The 22,512-nt window shown below is 36.6% G+C and overlaps 1 protein-coding gene and 1 long non-coding RNA gene across 2 annotated transcripts; both read left to right on the top strand.

The window, feature by feature from the left end:
- The first annotated feature begins 3,200 nt into the window (after nt 1-3,200).
- On the top strand, nt 3,201-12,014 carry LOC147859852 (actin protein 2/3 complex subunit-like protein). Its single transcript, XM_087324545.1, has 11 exons — nt 3,201-3,360; nt 7,537-7,726; nt 8,180-8,242; nt 8,328-8,436; nt 9,835-9,939; nt 10,085-10,149; nt 10,599-10,653; nt 10,742-10,790; nt 10,873-10,996; nt 11,378-11,608; nt 11,719-12,014. Exons 1-11 carry the CDS (start codon nt 3,248-3,250, stop codon nt 11,791-11,793), a joined length of 1,179 nt encoding a protein of 392 aa, XP_087180671.1. The 5' UTR covers nt 3,201-3,247; the 3' UTR covers nt 11,794-12,014.
- LOC147859853 (uncharacterized) lies at nt 3,806-6,797 on the top strand. The gene is made up of 2 exons (XR_015530235.1): nt 3,806-4,499; nt 6,634-6,797. It is a non-coding gene; the product is annotated as an uncharacterized LOC147859853 (long non-coding RNA).
- Nucleotides 12,015-22,512: the final 10,498 nt, after the last annotated feature.

Here is a 22,512-nt window from a genome sequence, read left to right as displayed (position 1 = left end):
TGGGTTGCTCTACATGTGGTCTTTAAAATGTATTTTGATTTGGTTGCTTAGATTAATTCAATGAAGTCTAGTTACGATGAACTCACTTTGTGAAATCTTGTTGTCTCTTTTTGCAAATCTTTTCAGTTATCATATTTCTTTTCTGAATAGCATCCCAATAGATGATACAAGATAAGCTGTAATTCAATCTACAAACTTTGTCTGGCTATAACTTGCTAAGCTTATAGATATACTGTGTATCTCAGTGCGTTCTGGATTGTTACACTTTGTGTTGTGATCCTTTGCTTGACCCAAAAAAGCAAATTTGTTGTATGGATACCCTTAACCTCTTATTTGGGGCTTGCCAACAGTGATTGGGAACATAACAAAATTCCAGGAGTGTCATCATGCTTGTCACATGAACAGAAGAAACCATTTGGTTGAAAATGTAATTGAAGTATATTTTGCTGATGCAAGTCATTTTCGGTGTACTTATGATTGAATTAAATTTTGCTGATGAAAGTAATTTTTGGTGTCCTCATGTATTGGTCCTTGTTGCATTTTGCTGCAGTAATTTGAGTGTTACATGATTTGTTTTTGAGGATGACAACTTCTCTTGATAACGATACATATGAGTGGCATATCTTGTCCAAGTACTTGCCACCCTGGTTTTATGTTAAATGAGTGTCAAGCGTATGATGGCAATCATGATTCTTATAGCATTCTTGTGAAATCTTGTCTATGTGATATCATTGTTGGGTTCATTCAGTAAATGATTGGATGAAGTAAATGGGTTGAGTTAAACTGATCACATTTCCATCAAAGTTCAACACTGAGACCACTATAGCTCTGGGTTCAAGTCATTGTGTGAGATGCTAGGAGTAACAAGGGACAAATATATGCAATCATACTCAGTAAGTCAAAGTAAGAAATAAACATTTGACTTGGACTAAATTAAATTGTGGGATGGATAACGTCTTGTTGGACTAAAAGCTGTTAATATAAGCATTGAATGTATGCTATGTCAAATCAACCAATAGATGGCCATTTGATAGTCAAATGTCTTAATTAATTGATTGGAAAATTTGTAGATGTTAGCCATTTTTGGTCATTTTTTATCTTCAATTTGGATTGGAATCTCAATCCCTTTAAGCCATCCAAATTTAAGTTGTGCTCCCTACAGTTTTTCTCCGAAGATGTTAAGACATCAATCAAACTAATTGCCCAAGTAGAAATGTAAAGCCTAATGTTCATGAAACACACATGCTCAAGTGTACAACTGAAATGAGTTCTAGCAATTCAACCATGGTACCTTGTTTGACCAGTTCTCCGGAATATTTCTGCTCAAAAAAGTTGTTCATATCACTTTGCTCGAGGCTCATACAACAACAAAAGGTATACAATTGGCACTTGCAAGGTTGTTGTGACGAATAATCGACAAGTAAGGGGTGGTTTCGGTAAAGATATGGAAAGAGATAGTATAGAATAGAAGCATGGTGGTGGTGGTGGATATGGGAGTAGAAATATTAGAAACGTTGACAGCGATAGGCCCGGTTCGGTTTCGGTGCCTTCAAACCAAACCAAACCCTTTATATAAAACAAAAACCAAACCAATCCGTTTATGAACATTCGAACATTTAAACCAAACCATTTATAAAAAAGGTAAACTAAACCATTTAAACCAAAACCATTTAGGGAAAAGTTAAAACCAAACCAAACCATTTAATAAAAAGTTTAAACCTACCCACATTTAAGCCAAGCTAATTAAAAAATTAATTAAAATAAAAATACACAAAATTAAATAAGCATTTATGTTAAAATAAATAAATAAATAAATAAGATTAATTGAGCCATTAGATTAAATAAACAATTAAGTTAAGTGAATTAAACCAATGAAAACATTAATTAAACCATTAAATTACATAAACATTTAATGGATAAAAAAAGATAGCCCAAAAACCTATAAACCCTAGTTTCAAAACCAAACCAAACTGAAACCGAACCATTTATTATTAATTCAAACCAAACCTAACCATTTAATTATTTTGGAACTTATAAACCTTTAAACCATGGTTTAACGGCTCAGTTTGGTTTAAGCCGAAACTAGGCCCATTGCTAATGTTGAGGTTAGGGATGGATTGGGAATGGTGGGAACTTGAATGCTTTGAGAGTAGAGGCAACAGGGCTATGTTTTGGAATATACCAAAACTCCTCCCCCCTCTTCTTGTCTCTTTCTCCTCTCTAAAATATAGAAGATAGTGGCAGCAACTAACGTTGGAATAGAGATCTTCCTTGCTTCCTTCTAAATATGACCAAAGTGGAAAAGAATAAAGTGATTCTAACTGATATTATTAACTTGGAAAACAAGATAACATGGATCAACCCCAAAATACCACTTGGTACGAAGATGGCTCGTTATAAGACACACTTCTTACACACATCGGAGGTGGATTCATCATCAGGCCACCTTATATAGACATACATCTATCCTATGCGCTGCGTAGTGTGATAGGGCAGTTGTGAACTTCATCACATCAGTTACAAATTGAGGTAGGCAGATATACACGACTATCTCTAGAAGAGAGAAATTGCCAGTTGTGTAATCAAGGAGTGGAATCTGAAGAAAACTATGTTTGTCACTATAGTGTCTTGTATGAAATCAAAGGGAGATACCATTGCCTCTTTAAACAAGGCTTTGGCCCACTACGCAAGGTAATGGAATATGAGGACCAACGGTGCCTATGACTTTTCTTGGTAGAGCTTAAGAGACATCGGGAAAAGTTGTTGAAGAATACAACCACACAAGCTCATCCGCAAAGAACAATCACAACTTTCTTTAGCTCCATCACTCTTACTAATGCTACAAGTTAATCACGGGATGCACAAATGGGCTCCAGACCAGGACATCACAAAAGGGGTTACAATTGATTGGGCAATAGCAATTTGCCATGCACATAGGCCCCGACCCCATGGACCACGACCTCGACACATAAAAGCCATTATGTGCCGCTATTGCAAGTGCTTCCCTTGCTTCGGAGACATTTCCATTTCGGATCGAACTATGCTAGAGATCTTTCGAAGACAAAAGCTACAATATGTATATATCTAACTTTGAGAATCTCACTTGACAACACTTAAAAAGATAGCAATCTCTTCTTTGGGCTTATATAGGCCATTTTGGCCTCTTAAAAAACGTTAATATTTCTTTCTTCCTTTCTTTCTTCCTTCCTTCCTTCATCGTTTCCATCTGTTCTGCGGCTTGCTGATCATGGCCTACGATGATTTTGATGCCATGATCGAGGATGATAGCTGGCTTAAAGACAGCCCTCCTCCCTCTTCTTCCTCCCTTGCAAACCATGTCTCCAAGCTCCACCATAACAAGTAAGTTACCGTGCCTCTCTCACTCTTTTTTGTGAGACATAAGTGGGACACCATGAGAGAGACAGAGAGAGAGAGAGAGAGAGCTTCCAGACTGCAGAAAATATAGTCTTTCTCTACCAGCGGAGCTACTGGAGTCCTTAGGACCCTTGCATTGTGATGGAAAAGAAAGTCTCAAGTTTGAACTCAACCATATGGTGACGCGTGGGTTGGTAATTGTGAAACAAATTCCATTTTAGTGCCTCAGGACTCTTTGAACCATCTTTTGTACACCTCTCGGATATGATCATATTTTGCAATCATTATCTGCTTTACCTATTCTGGCAGACCTTAGTTTTGTAATAACCATTATGTCATGAATTCGTGGCACATAAACCATATAAATAATGGTTATTAGACAACAATTGTTTTTCTTTTGTATCTATGGACACGATGTCCACATAAATAACTTTTATCATAAGTTAATTAAAGATAGACTGTGGTTATTGGTGAAATATTGCTTACATGGCACAACACAATGTAAACAATGGTGGTGTCAAAGGTTGGACACAATATGGAAATCTCATCTTCCATTCTGATGGAACTGTTTGTTTGGCTGGCAAGGGCATTATGCTGGCAAAAGTGAGTTTTTATTATCAGGAACCTAGAGATTTACTCTCTTCATTGTATAATGTAGTGTTGACTTCCTCGATTTTGGGGTTTATAACAAGATTGGAGTATGGGAAATGGGTTCTTGTTTCTTGATCTCTGTGGAGTACCACAACAAGCACATAAGTTGAAAATAAAAATTGGTTTGGCATTTTTTGCAATTGAGGTGTGTGGGCACCTTATCCTCGGATTTATTTTCCTTTATGGGAGCTAGTTTTGTAACACCTTAGATTTTTGCTATTGTAGTAGGGACAATTAAGGTTTTTTGTATTGACATATTTTTTAACGTATATATGACTTTTATGGGGAGGAAGATGTATTACCGCATACTAGAGGTGAAAATCAGCCTATGAAACAAATCATGATTACAAATAATGGGGGAATTCATGTCATCCATACTAAAACAAAAATAAAAGCTCTCGGTTTCCTACACTCCATACTATTATTTTAAGTCATATGTTAGAATGGTTTTTGAGAAGTTTTACTAGTATGAAGTGTATAGCTAATTTGTATGAGAGTAGTGGTGATTGGATTTCACATCCAAAGTTGGTTAGTGCAGTGAAATGACAATATAACAAGTTTAACAAGTGCATCTAGATGTCCTCATGTGGATCGGGTATAGTGAACAACTATCCCCATTATTTAGTGATGGTATGGTCTTCTGCCTTATATCTTGGTACTCATAGTTTGTGACAACATCATTACTAGTGGACGCTCTACTTTGGAATGGAGCTCATAGTCATACATAGGAATCCACTACTTCAACTTGCCCTCTTGATAGGGTGAAGAAAAAGCTTGTTGACAAGTTGCAGATGTATGGAATTTCATGGCATTAGTCTTATTAGGTTTGCCTTGAGCCTTTTTAGAGAGAGAGAGAGAGAGAGAGAGAGAGAGAGAGAGAGATTAATGTCTTTTTAGAGGCTAGAATGGCCTTAGGACCAAACAAGAGATTACATCTTAAAATGTTGTCTCGTCTTTGAGAACAACAAACCAAGTAAAAAAAGTAAATAAAAATAGAATAAGAATGGACTTTTTATCATCCATGAGGAGGCGAATTATAATCTATGGGACCAAATTAATATATCATCTTGTATGCGATTCCTTTCTAAGAAAGGAAGTTACTACTATGTCGCAAAAACTTTCTATGTGAAAATAATGCATACACATATGTGCTCACTCTTCTTGGTGGAGATTGAGTGTGACACTTAAATTATCATGCCTGTTTAACAAGTCATCATTCTTCTCGCCAATTACCTTATATGCTGAGCATGCCAGAAGTAAGTGATATTCATCCTCCACTAGCTTATCATTGCATATCTTGCATATACTTATACTTGGGTGTTGATGCCATGATGCTACCCCAACAATCAATTTGTGTCAGTGAGTTCAAAGGAATGTTAGGACTCTTCAAGAGCCACGGCTCATGGGGATAGTAAGATGCGGTTGGATTCGTTCTAACATTTTTATCTTGTATTGGGGCGAATATTGAGCGTTAACATTTTCAATGTAATATCCAAATTTGACATTTTAGTATCATGCCATGTCACCCTTGGTGCCTTTATTGACCTCTATCCTTGACGATCACATATCACATAACATCACTTGAGAGTTCCAATGGATCTCCTACTCACCATCTTTTAAACCATTTCGTAATGCTAAGATCTTATAATTTTTGTACCTTTCATCTTTTGTTCCAAGCTTGACTCTGGCAATCGATGATCAATGCATAGACCAAAGAGCGGGACACCCTTGCTTGTGCCGCATGTTGCTCATGAACTTTGAGAAGCCATTATCCATTTTCAATTGGCATCTGACTTGCCTATACAATTGTGCTACAAATGCTCTATGGGCTAATGACATTCCGATCTCTATCATTCTTTTCCGAAGTTCTCTCTTACTTGCCTATACAAATGTACAATGTAAAAGGCATTCTTGAATTCTACAAAACATCAGCATAGGGTTTTCCCTTGAAGTTGACTTCTTCCATTACTACACTTTAGTGTAACCAAATGATCAAGCGAATGGAGTGTTTTGGTCTAATGCTTGCTTGACCAAGTGCCCATGAACTAATCCTTTGTTCCACGATAGTGCTATATAACTTGGTCATAATTGAACTTATCATGATAGTTGGATAACAAATTTGATCTCTTCTGGATTGGTTTAATGCAATTCATTAGGCAATCTTCTGGAAAACCTCCATTGGCGAGTTGGTGGTCTTGTCCATTTCAAGATTTCACTTGTCATTAAGGTCTCATCTCCTACTTTGTCATTAGGCATCTTTTTACCCCTAACATCATAAACACGCATGCATTATATGGGGTTTCCATGCTCAATGTCAGAGGCATTGTTCCCTCGTGCATGTACAGCTTGAGAATGGCATCTTTCAATTGCTTCCGATTTGTTTTCACATCTTTACTAAGAGAGAGTTTCATGACAACTTTTTTGTATTAAGGTTGCGTAATGTACCTCTTTCTCTTTTCCTGTTGTACCATTATGCATTGGTCAATGTAGGAGTTTGTGATTGTAATGTGCTTATAAGAGTTTGGGTCTGGGTTGAGTGACAATGTGGCAATTCTAAATGTATTCACGATGGATGCATCACTTTTAGTTCATCAATACATAGTCAAGTACACTTCTTCCTCATGAAGCTGGGAAACACTCAAAACATTTGTCATCGTGAGCTCATGGGTTTGTTTGAGAATCTTCAGGTTTGTGCAATTAAGCATATCTGCAAGAAGCCTACCATAATCTGAAACCATTACATTATCATCAAATTCCCCATTTTAATAAGTTCCAACTCTAGTATTGAATTTCCCACAACCAACACATTGATTTAATTATGTAACCATCAAAATTAGGTATAAGCTTGGGCGTCATGTTCCCACGTTTCAACCAAAAATATAATTTCTATACCCTAGGTTACACTTAATCATGAACCTTTATTCCATGGATATTTGTTACAATTCCAAAACATGTTTTTCAAACTTGTGGCAGTTTCATAGTCATTGGTTGAGAGGGAAAGAGATAGATAGATTCTATTATTGTCTTCGGAGATCAAATATGACCTATGAGACCAAAAATATTACATTTCACATTATACATGTGAAAGTTAGTAACGACTCTCGATATTCAAGAACTTTACCAATGAATGTTGCAATCGAGAGTGCACATTGTGGTTGTGAGAGAAATTCGTGCAAGGATTGGGCTTGGTCGAAGATTTGTGCAAAGCATGGTCTAATATGATCAAAGGCAGAGCATTGTATCAAAGTGTGATACTCAGGCTCTCGAACTTGTTTTGGGCAAAGTTTGCATAGTCGACCACTCTCATCACTTGTGCCCCAACACCCCGTCTCACATCGCAATGCATGTGAACTAAGTTGCATGGAAGCAATGGTTCGAATGACAGATAATGGGATGGGCTCTAACATGTATCAATGTGTATGGTTTCCCCGTTCAGAGAGAGAGAGAGAGAGAGAGAGAGAGAGAGAGAGAGTTAATTGATCATCTGAGTGTTTTTTCCCCTTTCTGGAGGCGTTCCAAAGCTTGTAATATAGATGATCTTTTGAAAGATCATTACAAAGAGAGGAGGAAAACTTTGGATCAAGAATCAAAGCGCTGTAGAATGGTTGTCCCTGATTCAGAAGACTCTGATGAGGAGTTTGAGGCCAAAACTCAAAAGGAGCTCCAATTTGAGGATCTAGTGCATTGCTGTGAGAAGCAGGTATGCATCACTAAATCTGAAGTTATGGGGTAATATCCTATGTCTCAAACAATCTTTGAACCACGATTAGTGTTGCTATATTGTTCCATGTTTTAAATTTTTTTTGTTTAAGTTCTACTGTATTTCCAAATTAAATTTTACTTTATAGACTCAAAGGTGAGAAATGGTACAAGCTTCCTTCTGGATTTATAAAGGTGCTGCAGAAACCAAAGACATTCATATGGCTTTCTTTTCATTGGAAGTGTGAGTAGGGTACTGACAGATGGGTATCTTATGATGGTGTATTTGTGCCATCAATGAATAAAAAATCTGAAGAAACTACTAGTTTCAAAGCTAGTATAATAAAAATTCCTCTTTAAATGTGGTTGATATACCAACATTTTTTGATCTACCTCCAATTATCAGTATATCTTGTTAATTGTTATTGTTTACATTCCACTTATCAATGTGTAGGTACATGCTAATGGAGCTATTGTAGAAGTTCCCAAATGGGGGGAGACTGTATTTTATGCTCAAGTGTGTACTTACCATGTCTTTCAATTTTCAGTCTTTTCTTAATGTAGACTTCGTCACGTGCTAAAATTTTGGCTATTTCTACCAGAGGAGAGAAAATTTTGTTTCTTCAGAAATAAAAAGCCCAATTATAGACATTCTTCTCGCTGCAAAGCAACAGACAACAGCACATTTTTTGGTGGCTGCAGCAGAAAATGGTGGGCTCATATTTTATTATGAATTGTAAACTTTCACATATCACAGTTGAATCTCTAAATGTTTATGCGTGCGCATCACAATAAATGATGGAATTGAGGGGGCATACACATTATAAGAAATAAAATTCGGAGACAAAGTGAAGGAATGTAAGAGGGATGTGCAACTCTGTGTGTACATATATCGTGTGGAGTATTGAACCGCAGGAAATTGTGCCATATTCCTTGAATTGTATGTTATTTATTTATTAGCATGACATATCTGAAGTTGGTGAGCTCTATTTTTCATGCCAGTTATCATAAATATTTAATTGAATAATTATAATTTTTAATCTCTTTGCAAACAACGTTGTTATTTGTTCTTGAGAAACTTAACATCTAACATATCCGTAAAATATTATATTTAGTTAGGAAAATTTAATAGTTACATACCTGCACATATTTTGCTAAATTTTTTAATTCAAGTTAATGATGCGCAGCATCTTTGCTAATTTTATAGTTGCACATCCCTCACATGGAACTGTGTGTGCATATATTGTGTGGAGTATTGGAAGGCAGGAATATTGTGCCATATTCCTTGAGTGGTAAGGTATTTATTTATTAGCATGACATATCTGAAGTTGGTGAGCTCTATTTTTCATGCCAGTTATCATAAATATTTAATTGAATAATTATAATTTTTAATCTCTTTGCAAACAACGTTGTTATTTGTTCTTGAGAAACTTAACATCTAACATATCCGTAAAATATTATATTTAGTTAGGAAAATATAATAGTTACATACCTGCACATATTTTGCTAAATTTTTTAATTCAAGTTAATGATGCGCAGCATCTTTGCTAATTTTATAGTTGCACATCCCTCACATGGAACTGTGTGTGCATATATTGTGTGGAGTATTGGAAGGCAGGAATATTGTGCCATATTCCTTGAGTGGTAAGGTATTTATTTTTTAGCATGACATCTGAAGTTGGTGTGGTCCATTTGTTATGCCACTCACAATAAATATTTAATTGATTAATAATAGTAACTTTTAATCTCTTTGACAAATAATAGTCATTTGTTCCTGAGAAACTTAACATCTAACATATTGGTGTATATATCTACTCAGAAAAAAAATACATTATTAACGTACCTACACATTTTACTGAATGTAATTCAAGTTGTAGCATCTTTGCTAATTTATCAATGTAATGCACAAGAAGGTTCATCTTGGAAATTTAACTAGTACATCTTTGCTAATCTCCTTATTCAGAGAGATTTACATATTTGTGGGAGATGTCAGATTGTTTATTGTGTATGTGTATTTGCTTCTCTGTTTTTGTTGGTTTTAGTAATTATCTTTGATGTTACAGAGCAGAAAGCTGAGACTCTAAAGGCTTGCTTCTGATGTTGTTACAGAGCAGACTGCTGAGACTCTTGTGAGAGAACTTCTAGTGAATGGATGGATTAAGCCATTTAGATTTAAGCTTGATAGTGATATCATGCACTGGATATTCCAAACAAGTACGCTGATATATTTTTGCTGATCCTGCATATAAGCACACAAAGACACACATGCATATATATATGTGTGTGTGTGTGTGTGTGTGTGTGTGTGTCTGAATATAATTTCAAAGCATTTTATCTTATATTGTTGTTATGTTGGCAGTGATATACACTGATGATAAGAATGTGGAGAGATCTGCTTGTCACTTTCTCTGTGATAATTTACAGGTATTTTTCAGTGTTCATGCTACCACAGTTGTACTTCTTACTAGGATATGAAGCATCATTAATATCTTACATAACCATCAGAAAGAGATTCCAGAATTGTCTTGGCTCCCGACCTGCAAATCAATCATCGGAATTCTTGAGGACTATGGACATGTTGGATCTGTAACACCTAAAAATCAAATAAAAGGTTCGTGAATTTTGAATGCTCATGATTCAGGAATCTCTCTACTCTGTTTGCTTCTGTTTAGGAAACCCTTGTGGTAATCCTTTATGAAATCACATTTTTTTGACAGGATCTAAAAGGGTCGTGAAGGGCCCGCCTCAAAACTTTGAATCTTTTTTATGTTTTTTGACAATGATGTTTAAGAAGAGGTATTGAATCTCTGTTGTAACTTATCTAGATAGAGGTTGCCTTCATAATTATTGATGTTCAGTCATTTTGTTCATAGGACGGACTTACACTTGTCTTACTCAGAGGGAGATATTCAAGACCTTGTGGTGGTGGTAGCTACATTCTTATTGGATCGTAACATTCTGAAATTCAGTATGTTGATAAAGGAGTGCTTAAATGGTATGCTTCAATCTCTTACAGAGAATGAATGGGCAAACTCATGCGAAAAAATAGCGAGAGACTTGACAAGGTATTGAGCTTGGCAAATGTTTTTGTTACGTTCAATTGTCTCTAGTATGATATCCAAATTTTTCCTTCATAATTTGATATAGGAAGGAGAGACAAGTTGTCAACTGTGTGAAGTTGACACATGCTTTGGGTAGTAAAGAAGTTCGGTTGAACATTCTTCAAAGCACTGTCGCTATTCATTTCTTCTTCAAGATAACTAATGTTCAGGTATATCTTCATTTTCATTGAATTGGTTAGGTGATCTAGTTCACAGTATAGAATTTCCTACATTATGATACTTAATTCTAATTGGAGGTTTTGGAGAGTGAATTCATGAAGTACTTTTGTATTGAATTATCCCAAAGTAACACCAAACGGATTCATTTAAAGAGGCGTGAACCCACAATCTTAAGGTTGTGAAAGAAAAGCCTTACAACTACACCAGCACGTTTATATGTTTAAGCTTAAAGAGTTTTATTAATCTGGGCTTCGGAATCCACAAACAAACAATAACTGGCATAGATAGAATTGGTGTAGACATTTACTGTATAAAGGCAATGCTTTCACATAGTTCCTTTAGTATTTATTTTTCTTGTCTGTCTGCTACAGACATTCTCTTGTGGTGTCTGGGATATACTATCAGTCTTCCAGGAGACTGACATTAAGAGGAAAAACGGAGGTTATGATAAACTATATCTTCAGATGTCAATGGCGGATGTTTGGTTTTGGTCACGTGCTGAGTTTGAGGCTGATAAAGTGGCATTGGATTCCTGGATCCTTTTCTTGAAATCATGCTCTTTCCAAATCTCAAGTACTGACTGGAGACCATATGCTACAAAGGTGTGTGTTAAAGTCTCATTGTATTTATATGTTTAGGTGTAGAGTGACTTGGGATTGGGAATATACAACACTATTATGAATGACTTAATGATATTCCACTGTACTTTTAGGTACGGAACAGAGCGTCATATCTCTTACAAGTCTACCAATCGTACTTCAAGGGTGACTACTACGAGGAATCATGAGTGAGAGAAACGAAACTTGTCTTGACATGTATCAGCTCTGTATATTATTTATTTATTTCTTTAGAGGCGTTGCTGATGAGGTCCATTCATAGTATGTCATAGCCTTATAGACTCTGTAGCATTGCTATCTTATCCATCACATTTGTTTTCGGACAAAAAAATCCACCATAAACATTTGTGAAGAGTGTGTAATTAATACTTAATACAGTATTATTAGCCATGACACTATTCTCTAACTTTTGTGAAGAGTGTCATCTAGCATATTCTGACTACATGAGACATGATTATATATGAAACCTGTCATTCTAATTTTCGAGCTTTTGTGAAGATTGAGCATATTCTGAGTACACTACACATGATTACATATGAAACCTATCATTCTAATTTTATGTTATTATTGCAGTTTATCACTATTTTGCGTCTTGTTCCTATCGTTAGCTCATTTCTTGACATGCTAGTTTATAGAAAATTTTCTTAAGGATAGGAACCCTATCAAACTTGGTATTGTAGTCTCGCAAAATCTACAGCTTCCACACTTTTCTTAATGCATCGATGAGCTTATCTTGTAAATAATAACGGTGTTGTGTTAATGCTTATGCATGCTAGTCGTCAGTCAACTGTTATGTTATTATTTGTGGAACCAGTTTAATCTTGCTTTCATTATATATTTGTTTTACATTTCATTGTGGTGGTATTCCATAACAAATATTTGTTTGATATGATGTTTGGTGTGCTCATAGTTTTTGAGGTTGATCATTATTGCGTACAGTATGCACGTAAAACCGTTGGAAACAATAAAGTGGGTTAAATAAAAGGTCAAAATATAAACGAAAATCAAAGGAGCTGTGCAAAAAGCCCATCCCACCCTTATTGTGCTTTTATTTCTGTGGGTGGTGCCGTTGTTAAATAGTGGAACTTCTAGTATTGACCGTTTGAAATGAAACATATTTCATTACATGTGAATTACATACTATGGTTAGGGCGTTGATTGCACCATGTGATAGTAAACATTATTAACTTGATATAAAGATCCTTAGGGGGCTAGTAGTTCAGCTATATTATTGTTGGAACTCAAGTTTGGTATTACCCCTTCCATTGCCATATATTCTTTTTAATGGCCACAACTATGGGCACTTCCATATTTGCCTATCTAAACAATTCTTGGTTTGACAGTCTAATAGAGACTTTGCAATCAAATATGGATTTGTTCTCCAGATAAATAATATTTGCAATCAAATGTGAACTATATTCCCCAAAGCTTCAACAAATTTTGTGATGTTTATTTGTTGTCTTTACTACTAAGCCAAAGTAACTTATTGGTTTTGCTTTAGCTAGTTAAGTACTAACATTGAAAACTATTTCATTTGGATGATGAAGAAAAAAGACAAACCATTATTCCTTCCATTCGTATGATGGTAACTAGATGTCTTACGATGTTGAAACTTGCTCGTAGTTTTATATAGAAATGTGAGCAACTGAACAATTGGGTTATATTGAAATATACTAGCTTTCTTAAATAAAGACTTTGATAAATGGGGCAACGTTGATTAGATAGTTGTAATGAGCACCTCTAACTAAGACATCAATAGAGCCTAGATGATGGGACTAGGCTATCAATTTTCGTAGTGGTAACATGAATTGAAAATTTCCGTTTTTGTAAACACTGTGGATAATCTTAAGACCCCTTAATGTTTTTTATATGGCGCCAACTTGTCTCACATTTAGAACCTAATGTTCAAAAGTGTAGACATAGATGAATGGAGTGGGGATTCGTTGTCTCTGTCTCTTTGTGGACTTTTTGTGTACATTAACCTACTATCATCATGCTCCACATAATGTGTAGACTAAACATTTCCAAATCATTATCCAACAATAGAATATAAGTTGAAAATTGTTATACAAATAAAAAATAATCGTGATACAAGTAGAAAATAGTGATACAATTTTTTATATATATAATGGATGATGGCTAGCAAAATGACCACCTGTCATTTTGAATGCCACCTTTGTTAACAAGGAAATGTCTCTAGGAGCTATCACATTGTTTACGACAACAACTTATTCTACGATAGCTTTATTGAATGTTAGTATGGCTCAATGCACCATGGATGACCAATTGAAATAAGAATTCTTAAATGTAGGATGACTATGATAAATGCCCTTGCTCTATATGGATGCATGAGATAATAAATAAAACTCTAATCCTAAGAAGACCATACTACATTATAAAAGTGGTCTTATAAGTTAGTTCAGGACAACCGAGGAGTCCATTATAGCCACAATATGGACAAGATGGTTTGGACATAGACCTAGGGTAAAGGGGATAATTACGTGAGTGAATTAAGAGAGAGAATGGATGACACTCCAAAGACCATGGATTTTTGGTGGCAACAAAGGGGTGCATAATTAAATTAAAACATATATTACATCGTGCTTGTTCTTATGTTATGGCAAGTTTTAAATGTTTATTTTTACTTTCGATGAATGGGTAAATATCCCATTTTGTTGTAAACCAATTGTCTCATGGGCCAATTTTGGCCTTAGAAAACGTAAATATATCTTTCTTTCTTTCTCTCTCTCTCTCTCACATTTAGGTGATGTATATTGATGGGGCTATATATCTATGTATATCAATATGAACTATAGATGGTGTGCATAAGTGAAACTATACAACAATTGTAATTATAGTTAGTATGTTCTATTAGTCATTTTACCTCTATATAACATTTCTTAAATTTCATATCTCGAACAAGCAAACCAACTATAGGATGTTATATTGTTCGCATCTCTGATACGTGGGTTACATTACGTTGGCCTCTTCAGAGGCGGTGCGATCACGCCTTCCTCTTCTTCGTCTTCTCATTATGCACACACTTTGGCGGCCCACGCATTGTATAGGGGCAACATGTGTGCTTTGTGTAGAAAGAAAGAAGATGGGCACACCCTGACATTGGTGGGGTGGGGGAGATTTTGGGCATATTCATGACAAGCATCACCTCTCTCCTCCTCTCTTCTACCACGTGTGTGTGTGAGTGAGAGTGGGTGGACAAATGATTGCTCTCTCCATGAATGGGTAAATACCCCATTTTTTTTGGTCTCATGGGCCAATTTTGGTCTTAGAGGACGTTAATATATCTTTCTTTCTTTCTATCTAGCTCTCTACATAATACAAATACGAATACAAAATACAAAATACAAAATACAAAATACAAAATACAAAATACAAAATACAAAATACAAAATACAAAATACAAAATACAAAATACAAAATACATATACATATACATATGCATGCATGCATAGCATGTTACATACATGCACACACATATTATATATACATACATACATTCATCTTTAATACATGTAGACTGATAGACCATCTCCTCCTCCCCTACAAGCTATGATCTAATGAATTAAATGCAGACATACTCTGTTGTTACCTTCCTCAGAGCTGTGACCTAAATAAATCCTCTGTTCCTTCCCATCCTCCTTCTTCCAATCCTCAGTTTCTTCTTCTTTCATGATCATCACCGGTTTCTTCTTCTTCTTCGTGTATCTGTCCTTTAATCCCAAAGTTTTCTTCTTCTTCATCCCCTTAATCCTCACTCAGTTTCTCCTTTAATCCCAAAGTTTTCTTCTTCTTCATGCCCTTAATCCTCACTCAGTTTCTGCTTCTTCCTGCCCTTAATCCTCTGCTTCTTCGTGATCATCATCATCATCATCATCTTCTTCATCTTCATCTTCATCTTCTTTTTGTGTTCTTCTCACTCCTCTGTTTCCTCATCTCAACACCCACCCACCCACACTCATTTCTTCAAAACTGCTCCTCATCAGTATGCATGTGCAGTAGTACTTAATATCTTACCCTAAAAAAAGCAAGCAAGCAAGCAAGCAATCATGGACTTTACCTCCTCCACTTCCTTACCTTGTCAAGACCATTCCAGCTTCTTCATTGGATTCAATGCTTATCATCATCATCATCATCATCATCTCGTTAGCTCTGAGATTCAAGATGTTGATCAAAGCATAACCGCGGATGATTGCGTACTAGCTAATAATGCTTCTGTCAGTAATTCTAACAGTGACAGTGAACATACATACATTGCCCCTGCAGATGAACTCTTCTTCAAAGGCCAAATCCTCCCTCTGCAACCCCATCCAAGGCTTCACCTTCTTCAGTCTCTCTCTAATTGCTCTTCCGTGGACGCTAATGACAGCGCAGAAAAAGAAGCCAACGAAGAAGAAGGGGATGATGATACTAATGAGAAAGATGAAGGAGAAGCTGGAGGAAAAGACGGAGGAAATGATGAAGATATGCAGCTGGCTAATACTGGATTGAACCTTGCGAGTCATTTGAAATATAATACAGGGAAGAAGGTTAACCCTAACCCTAATGTTCCAGCTTCTAACATTAATAGTTATGCATCTAATGTAAACAGGTGCTCAAGCTTTAGGTCACAAAATAGCTCTAGCTTCTGGGATAGCTCAAGAGACTCCAATGGAAGCTCTCAAGATTCATACAATCACCATCATACAAGTAACTGCAACCATGCATACAAGAACATGATTTCCCAGAATAATAACCGGAATGACAATACAAACTCGAAGCATTCGGCTTGTATGAAGGGGAAGCTCCTTGAAAGTCTTTTTGTATGGAAAGCTATGCTTTCAAGGCTAATGGGGAAGCAGAGGAAGAAGCAGAAGAAGGTTCCTGAAATCGTGATGAGATTCCATGATTCCAGGGTCATCTCTTATTCTGAGGATTTGTCAAAGTATCAGATTTGTATGGATCGGCACGAAATGGTGTGGCCTCCCACACCTGGGGCTGAGATGAGCCAATACTGTGTCGACAATCCGGCCTCCATGCTATGGAATGATACCATGGCCAAGATTATTAACCGGTCTCCAAATCCCAGGGCATCAACAACAGATATAATGGCTGATATTAACCGGATCTTGAAGCCTGGCGCATCGATCCTGAAGGGATCAAAAGATTCTTTAGGTGAGATTAACCCGAGGTTATCGAAGCTTATAATGGGCAATTCAATGGCTGAATCAAATCAGATAATGCATCACACCCCTGAAACCTCACTGATAACAGATTCAGCTGATGGTGGGATCGGCCGATTGTGGTTATCCTCGAAGCCACGAACCTCAAAGCTCAAGCCGATGGTAGACATTATGCCATGGTTCTCAAATGCAGACAATGCTTCCCCCGACAAGGAATTCGAAGAGCGAGAACAAAGCCGTGGACAATCCTTTGATGGTCATATCGATTCAACGACCTCCAGGGATAATGCAGATCTGAATGTAAAGTGGCTAACATTCGCAAGGAAACTAAAACCCCTCTATGAGATGAAGAGAGGCCTTATGATGGGGCGGAGGTTCCGGTTCAGCTACATTGATGAGTATTGTGGCGGCAAGAATGCATGTGATATCGTATCGAATTCTCCAATGCTGGCTCGTCATGATCGATCCTCTTCACCTCCTCATCAGGGCCATAGCCATGGCCTACTCATGTCTGAAAGGCCAAGCTTCGGATTAGGTTCCATCGGCCGTACCAATGCCGGCTCGGACAATAAGCAAGGCATTGATGAACGCGAACTTGCCCGCTCATCCTCGGGTTTGTATGCCAACATGTCCTCGATCAAGTTGGTACCATCCTCGGGTCTCCGGTCTGCCAATGCATCCTTGCCTTGCGGTGATCGTGTTTCTAATTCCAAGGTTTCCCGTGGTACTCATGGGAAGTGTAAAAACCCCAGGAATTCCGATATGAAAGCTTCGGATGCTAATTACAACAACGGGATGAGCACGATGCAAGAAATGCGGAGCTCCTTGCAAGGTGCCATTGCTCATTGCAAAGAATCCAATCAGAAAGAGCCTGGATCAAGCCCTGTGGGGACCGATTCATGAATTTGGTGTGGGGAAGTGTCGAGGCAATTGACAAAAAAAGATATGGCTGCGACGAAATGAGTGCAATTTTGGGTTATCAGTCCTTATACTTGTCAGCATTTGATCTGTGAACTGCAACCCCCCTCCCCCACACACCCAAAACCCCATGGAACTGGGTGTCAAAGATTTTGATTCGACAAAATGTAGTCGAGTTACTATCAATTGTAAGACTCGGATGGTGCGGTGCAATTGTTCGGTTCCATGAGGGAGGATCCATCCAGAGAGAGGGTGATTCAATAATGTTTCATGATGAGAGTAGCACATTATGTGACCTTAAGTATTTGGGAAACCATCTTCATCAAGATTCCACCCATGAACACTCATTTTTGTTGTTTGGCTAACTTTCTCTCTCATTGTATAAATTTGATCAAATATGGCTTCTTTGGTAACTTACATACTTACTTCTCATCTATTTTTAGCATTGCTTTTGGGGGGGTTCTTTTTTATAAGTCTTAAAGTAGATTTGTGTTTGTGTTTTTAAATGGCTTGGGTATGATGGCTTAAAAATAAAAAGTTCATGTTTCATTCAATTCGACCTCTTCGCATGTTTACACTTCAGTGTGAGACAATGAACAAGTTTCTGAAGTCTGAATGTCATGCACCCGATCCAATAGCTCCTGCGCCTTATGATCGATCGCATTTGAGTATGTCTTTACTACTGCATATTATTAATCTGGTCCAATACCTAGACATGGCACCATGGCACATTGCTTTCACAATCACAATTGATTGCAATATTCAAAGAGTCACTACCCTAACCCCCCCCCCCCCCTCCCCCCACTATACTAAGTGGAAATGGATTTTTCTGAGGTCCTGGATTTCACCACAAAGGATGACAGTTCAATATTTGTATATTTATATACACATATCAAATCTCTTCATGTAATGAGACATATCTTTTCACTTTTATCTTGTATTTATGGTGAATGGAGGGAGGAGATGGGGTTTTTTTTTTTATGGTTTCAAGAAAAAAGGAAGAAAATGAGAGGACATTTACTATGCATATATTTTATATATATTCATTCATATATACCACATCATTACAAAGTGAGTGTTACAAGACAAGACAAGACTGGTTTCCATTGAAAAGAATAAATTATGTATCATATGAAAACAATGCACTATACCACTACTACCATCACTCTTATTATTTACTTGGTTAAGATACCCAACCAAACCAAATACAAAGATTTACCCCACTGGCTTACATTTGTCTCAACTTTCAAGTGTATATATATATATACAAATGATGACCCTACCTTACTTTTTTTTTTGTTGGGTGTTCCTATCATAATGTCCTTTTGCATTCCTGAAGTTTGAGCCGGAATACGCTTATGATTTCATCCCTTGCTTTTGATCTCCCTCCTACCCCACCCCGGATGTCGGTCAAGTTTTCAAGTTTAATCAGAATACCATAGTTTGCTACATAATTCTACAATTGCATTGTGTTACTATCTTTGTTTATGATGATTGTAAAGGTCCTAGTTGTTCAATCCTATCCATGTTCCTTGGTAAAGTTGGCACTTTTGAGTGTGACCTCAATGGTAGAGCTCTTGGTTACATCATGTAAAATACCCAATAAGGTCAATGGTTTAGAGTAGTTAAAAGTGTTTTCCCCCTATTTTAGAGGTCTTGCATATTTCGGTAACTATTTGGTCGAGGAAACCTTGCAAGACGACTAAGAAATGTGGTCATCACAATTCAAGGAGGCAATCATATCATAGCTTGCCAAACCCTTAACTAGAGTTTGGAATTCTCAACAAGGCTCCATTCATCTGGCCATCAATTAGTGTGCATCATACCGTGAAACCAAAAACAAAGACGAGGACATGTGTGTTATCATAATTTCTATCAAGAAAGCCCATCGACAAATCCATGTGTTGGACTCTAATATATGAATTAAAAGTCATCATCATTATAGGTTATTGTGTCTCACTTTAGTGATTGGATTGATATTTTAAACAGCCCATGCGTAGGGAATTGATGAGTTGTTAGGGATTTCTAACAAGAACGCATAACAAAGCAACCATGTTTCTTGACGAATAACACATCAACACCACCATCGTATTGTACAATGGGAAATCCATGAGATGTCGCCAAGAGTTGATATTTGTGTGTTCTAACTTTTTAGTCCAAACTTTGTTAATCCATACATCAACCAATCATTGTGACATTGCATGGGATTTTGTAAATTTCTAGTGAAACCATAAACAAAGCCACCACATTGTGCTCGGGGCAATCAATTGGGTACTATCATTAAGAGTCAAGATTTCTCAACCTAGATTTCAACAATCCATCAATCCACCAAATTCCAATCATTAGCACATTCCTATAGAAGCTCATTCTTTAACAAACTACTTGGTTAACCGATGGAAAACTTCCTTGTGCATGAAGTAGATTGAAATTTCAAGCAAGAACGAGACAATTCCATTGTAGTTGTACAAGAGAAGTCCATCACCAAGATTTCAAATCTATGCTGTTGCCAATCATTAATGCATCATTCTAGAGGCCGAGAAGAAATTTATCTTTTAAACCAATAGGAAAATCTATCAATGCATCATGTTGTTCTGGGTGACATCAAGTGTTCACCGTCATGAAATCTTTATTGTTTTCACCAACAATAATCAACAATCCATCCATCCACCAAGGCATAACAAATCAATTTGTTTGCAATTTCAAGCACAATTCAAACTAGGTATACTAAGAGAAAGCCATGAAATGCATTCACTCAATAACCTGGACTTGATGATCCACCGTTTCACCAATACATCATCACATTGCCAAAACAACATATGTTGGTAAAATTGGCCATGATTTCTAAACGCAAGTTCAAACACACTCTTTATAGTTTATATTTCTCAAAACATTTTGTGCATCTTAGACATTTGTAACGTTTAAGGATATTAAATAAAATGTGTTTGATCATAACCCAATGTATCATTTTCCAAGCATTTAGTATCTATATAGCTATTGTCTTTTTTAATGCTTCCAATACCGAATATGTTCATGGTTTTTCTAAAACTTGTCTTGAATGTTTGTACTACTGTTCGTCTTGAGAATGAACAATTTGGGTGAGCAAGCTTGATTTGTCATATGCATGGACTTGAGCATAACAAGTTTCCATGAACATAAAAGAAGGGTTTCGAGTTTCGCCCATTTGAGCCTAATTCAAATATGAAACAAATGACTCAATTGAGAATGCATGTTTTAGTTGAAATTGGAAATGGTGCTTATTCCCACACTACACACAATGACATTAGCATTCCCAATGTATTTTCAACTAAAGAACAAGTCTATTGGATAACCAAAATCACATAGTTCATGGAACAAGAATTACATGACGAGAAGGTGATAAATTTGGCATTTAGACCAAGAGATCATGTTATCTAGGAAAAGAAAGTACATCCAACATGTGTAGCCTAGAAGAAGGTTAATTTTTATGTCTAAGCTTAAAGAAAGTTAATGGAGAGAAGTTGAAACTTCACCTATTCAATCTTGGTACCAAATCTTAACATTGAGTTGTGTACCATAGTCAATCAACAAGGCTACTGTGATTGAGTTGTGTACCTTGACCATATAGGCACTTTTGAATGTGTCTTCAAATAAGGTGTCGGTTTCTTAAAAACTTCCAAAGTGAAAATAATGGATCAACCATTGAAGAGCAAAGTAGAAAAGTGCAAATTAACACTATGAGGCAAATACTATAGAAGCTAGCTAAGGTACTAGGGCAATCTTTGTCAACAAACATAGCTCTTGTATGATGGTGGTGTGCTATGGGTAAGGTAAGGCCAAGGTAAGTAATAAATGCTTGAAAGAAAGAGAATGACAATGACAATATGAATGTGGTGAACATAAAAAAGAACATGTGCGATTCTTGGCCATTTGAATATGGTTTCATGTTATGATGGGACTCTTTAGAGGGCACATTCTACACTATTTGCACATCAACACCATATGGTATGGTGGGCTTGCATGCTGATGTAAAGGTTGACCTTTATATAAATTGGTCGTGTTAACAAAGGATAATATCATCATACCTCAATCAAAATCGTGGTAAAAAAGATCAATCACATATGAGAATGCCTTGTGTATTACAAATATGCTTTTCAGATGTGACAATTGAGAAATCGTATATATGGACACATTCAGTTATTTACTTCCATTTATGGCAAAATTAGTGTGACCCTAAAGTTTTTATATTTAGTTGGATGTTAAGCTTTAGTTTACCTATAAGTTAATTAATACTAACCCCCCCTCCCCCCCCCCCCCCCCAAAAAAAACTTACATACTATTCACATATTCACATTACAATTTTTTTTCTGCGGTCAAACAATTGGTAACTTGGTATATCCAAAGCACAAGATTACAAATGAAAGCTACGTTGCCATACAAACACAAGTTAAATCTTGCAGATGTAGGAAACATTTGTCAGAAGGGGTGTTCATTGTTAGCAAAATTGTCATTCATCATGTTCTCATCTTTATTCAAATGTGCAAGAAGCCATGTCCCAAGAGTACTTGTATTTATTTCAAGTGAACACGTTTTGTTTGGATTTCATATCCTGCTGACTTAGATCAGATGATATAGGTATGGACTATAGGAGCTTTAGCTTCTACAATCTTACAGAAAATTATGTGCCCAATTGGTGCAAATAAGTTAGCTCGGTGTCCCCCCATAAGAAAATGGTTCATAAGATTCACAAATAACCATTTCAATCCCCTATCTTCAACAGTATCTGAGGAAGTCCCACACAAACGAAGGTGTAAA

The sequence above is a fragment of the Azolla caroliniana genome, unplaced genomic scaffold (assembly GCF_043228905.1).
Source record: "Azolla caroliniana isolate FFs.n. ecotype wild unplaced genomic scaffold, voAzoCaro1.0.p SCAF_9, whole genome shotgun sequence".
NCBI lineage: Eukaryota > Viridiplantae > Streptophyta > Polypodiopsida > Salviniales > Salviniaceae > Azolla > Azolla caroliniana.
This window is presented reverse-complemented; position numbering and strand designations above follow the sequence as displayed.

Excerpts from the sequence above, each read along its gene's own strand:
- LOC147859852 (XM_087324545.1), top strand. The coding sequence starts at position 3,248 with ATGGCCTACGATGATTTTGATGCCATGATCGAGGATGATAGCTGGCTT. Across the intron at positions 8,437-9,834 it reads GGTGGCTGCAGCAGAAAATG|AGCAGACTGCTGAGACTCTT; the intron begins GTGGGCTCATAT and ends ATGTTGTTACAG. Across the intron at positions 10,654-10,741 it reads TTCAAGACCTTGTGGTGGTG|AGAATGAATGGGCAAACTCA; the intron begins GTAGCTACATTC and ends AATCTCTTACAG.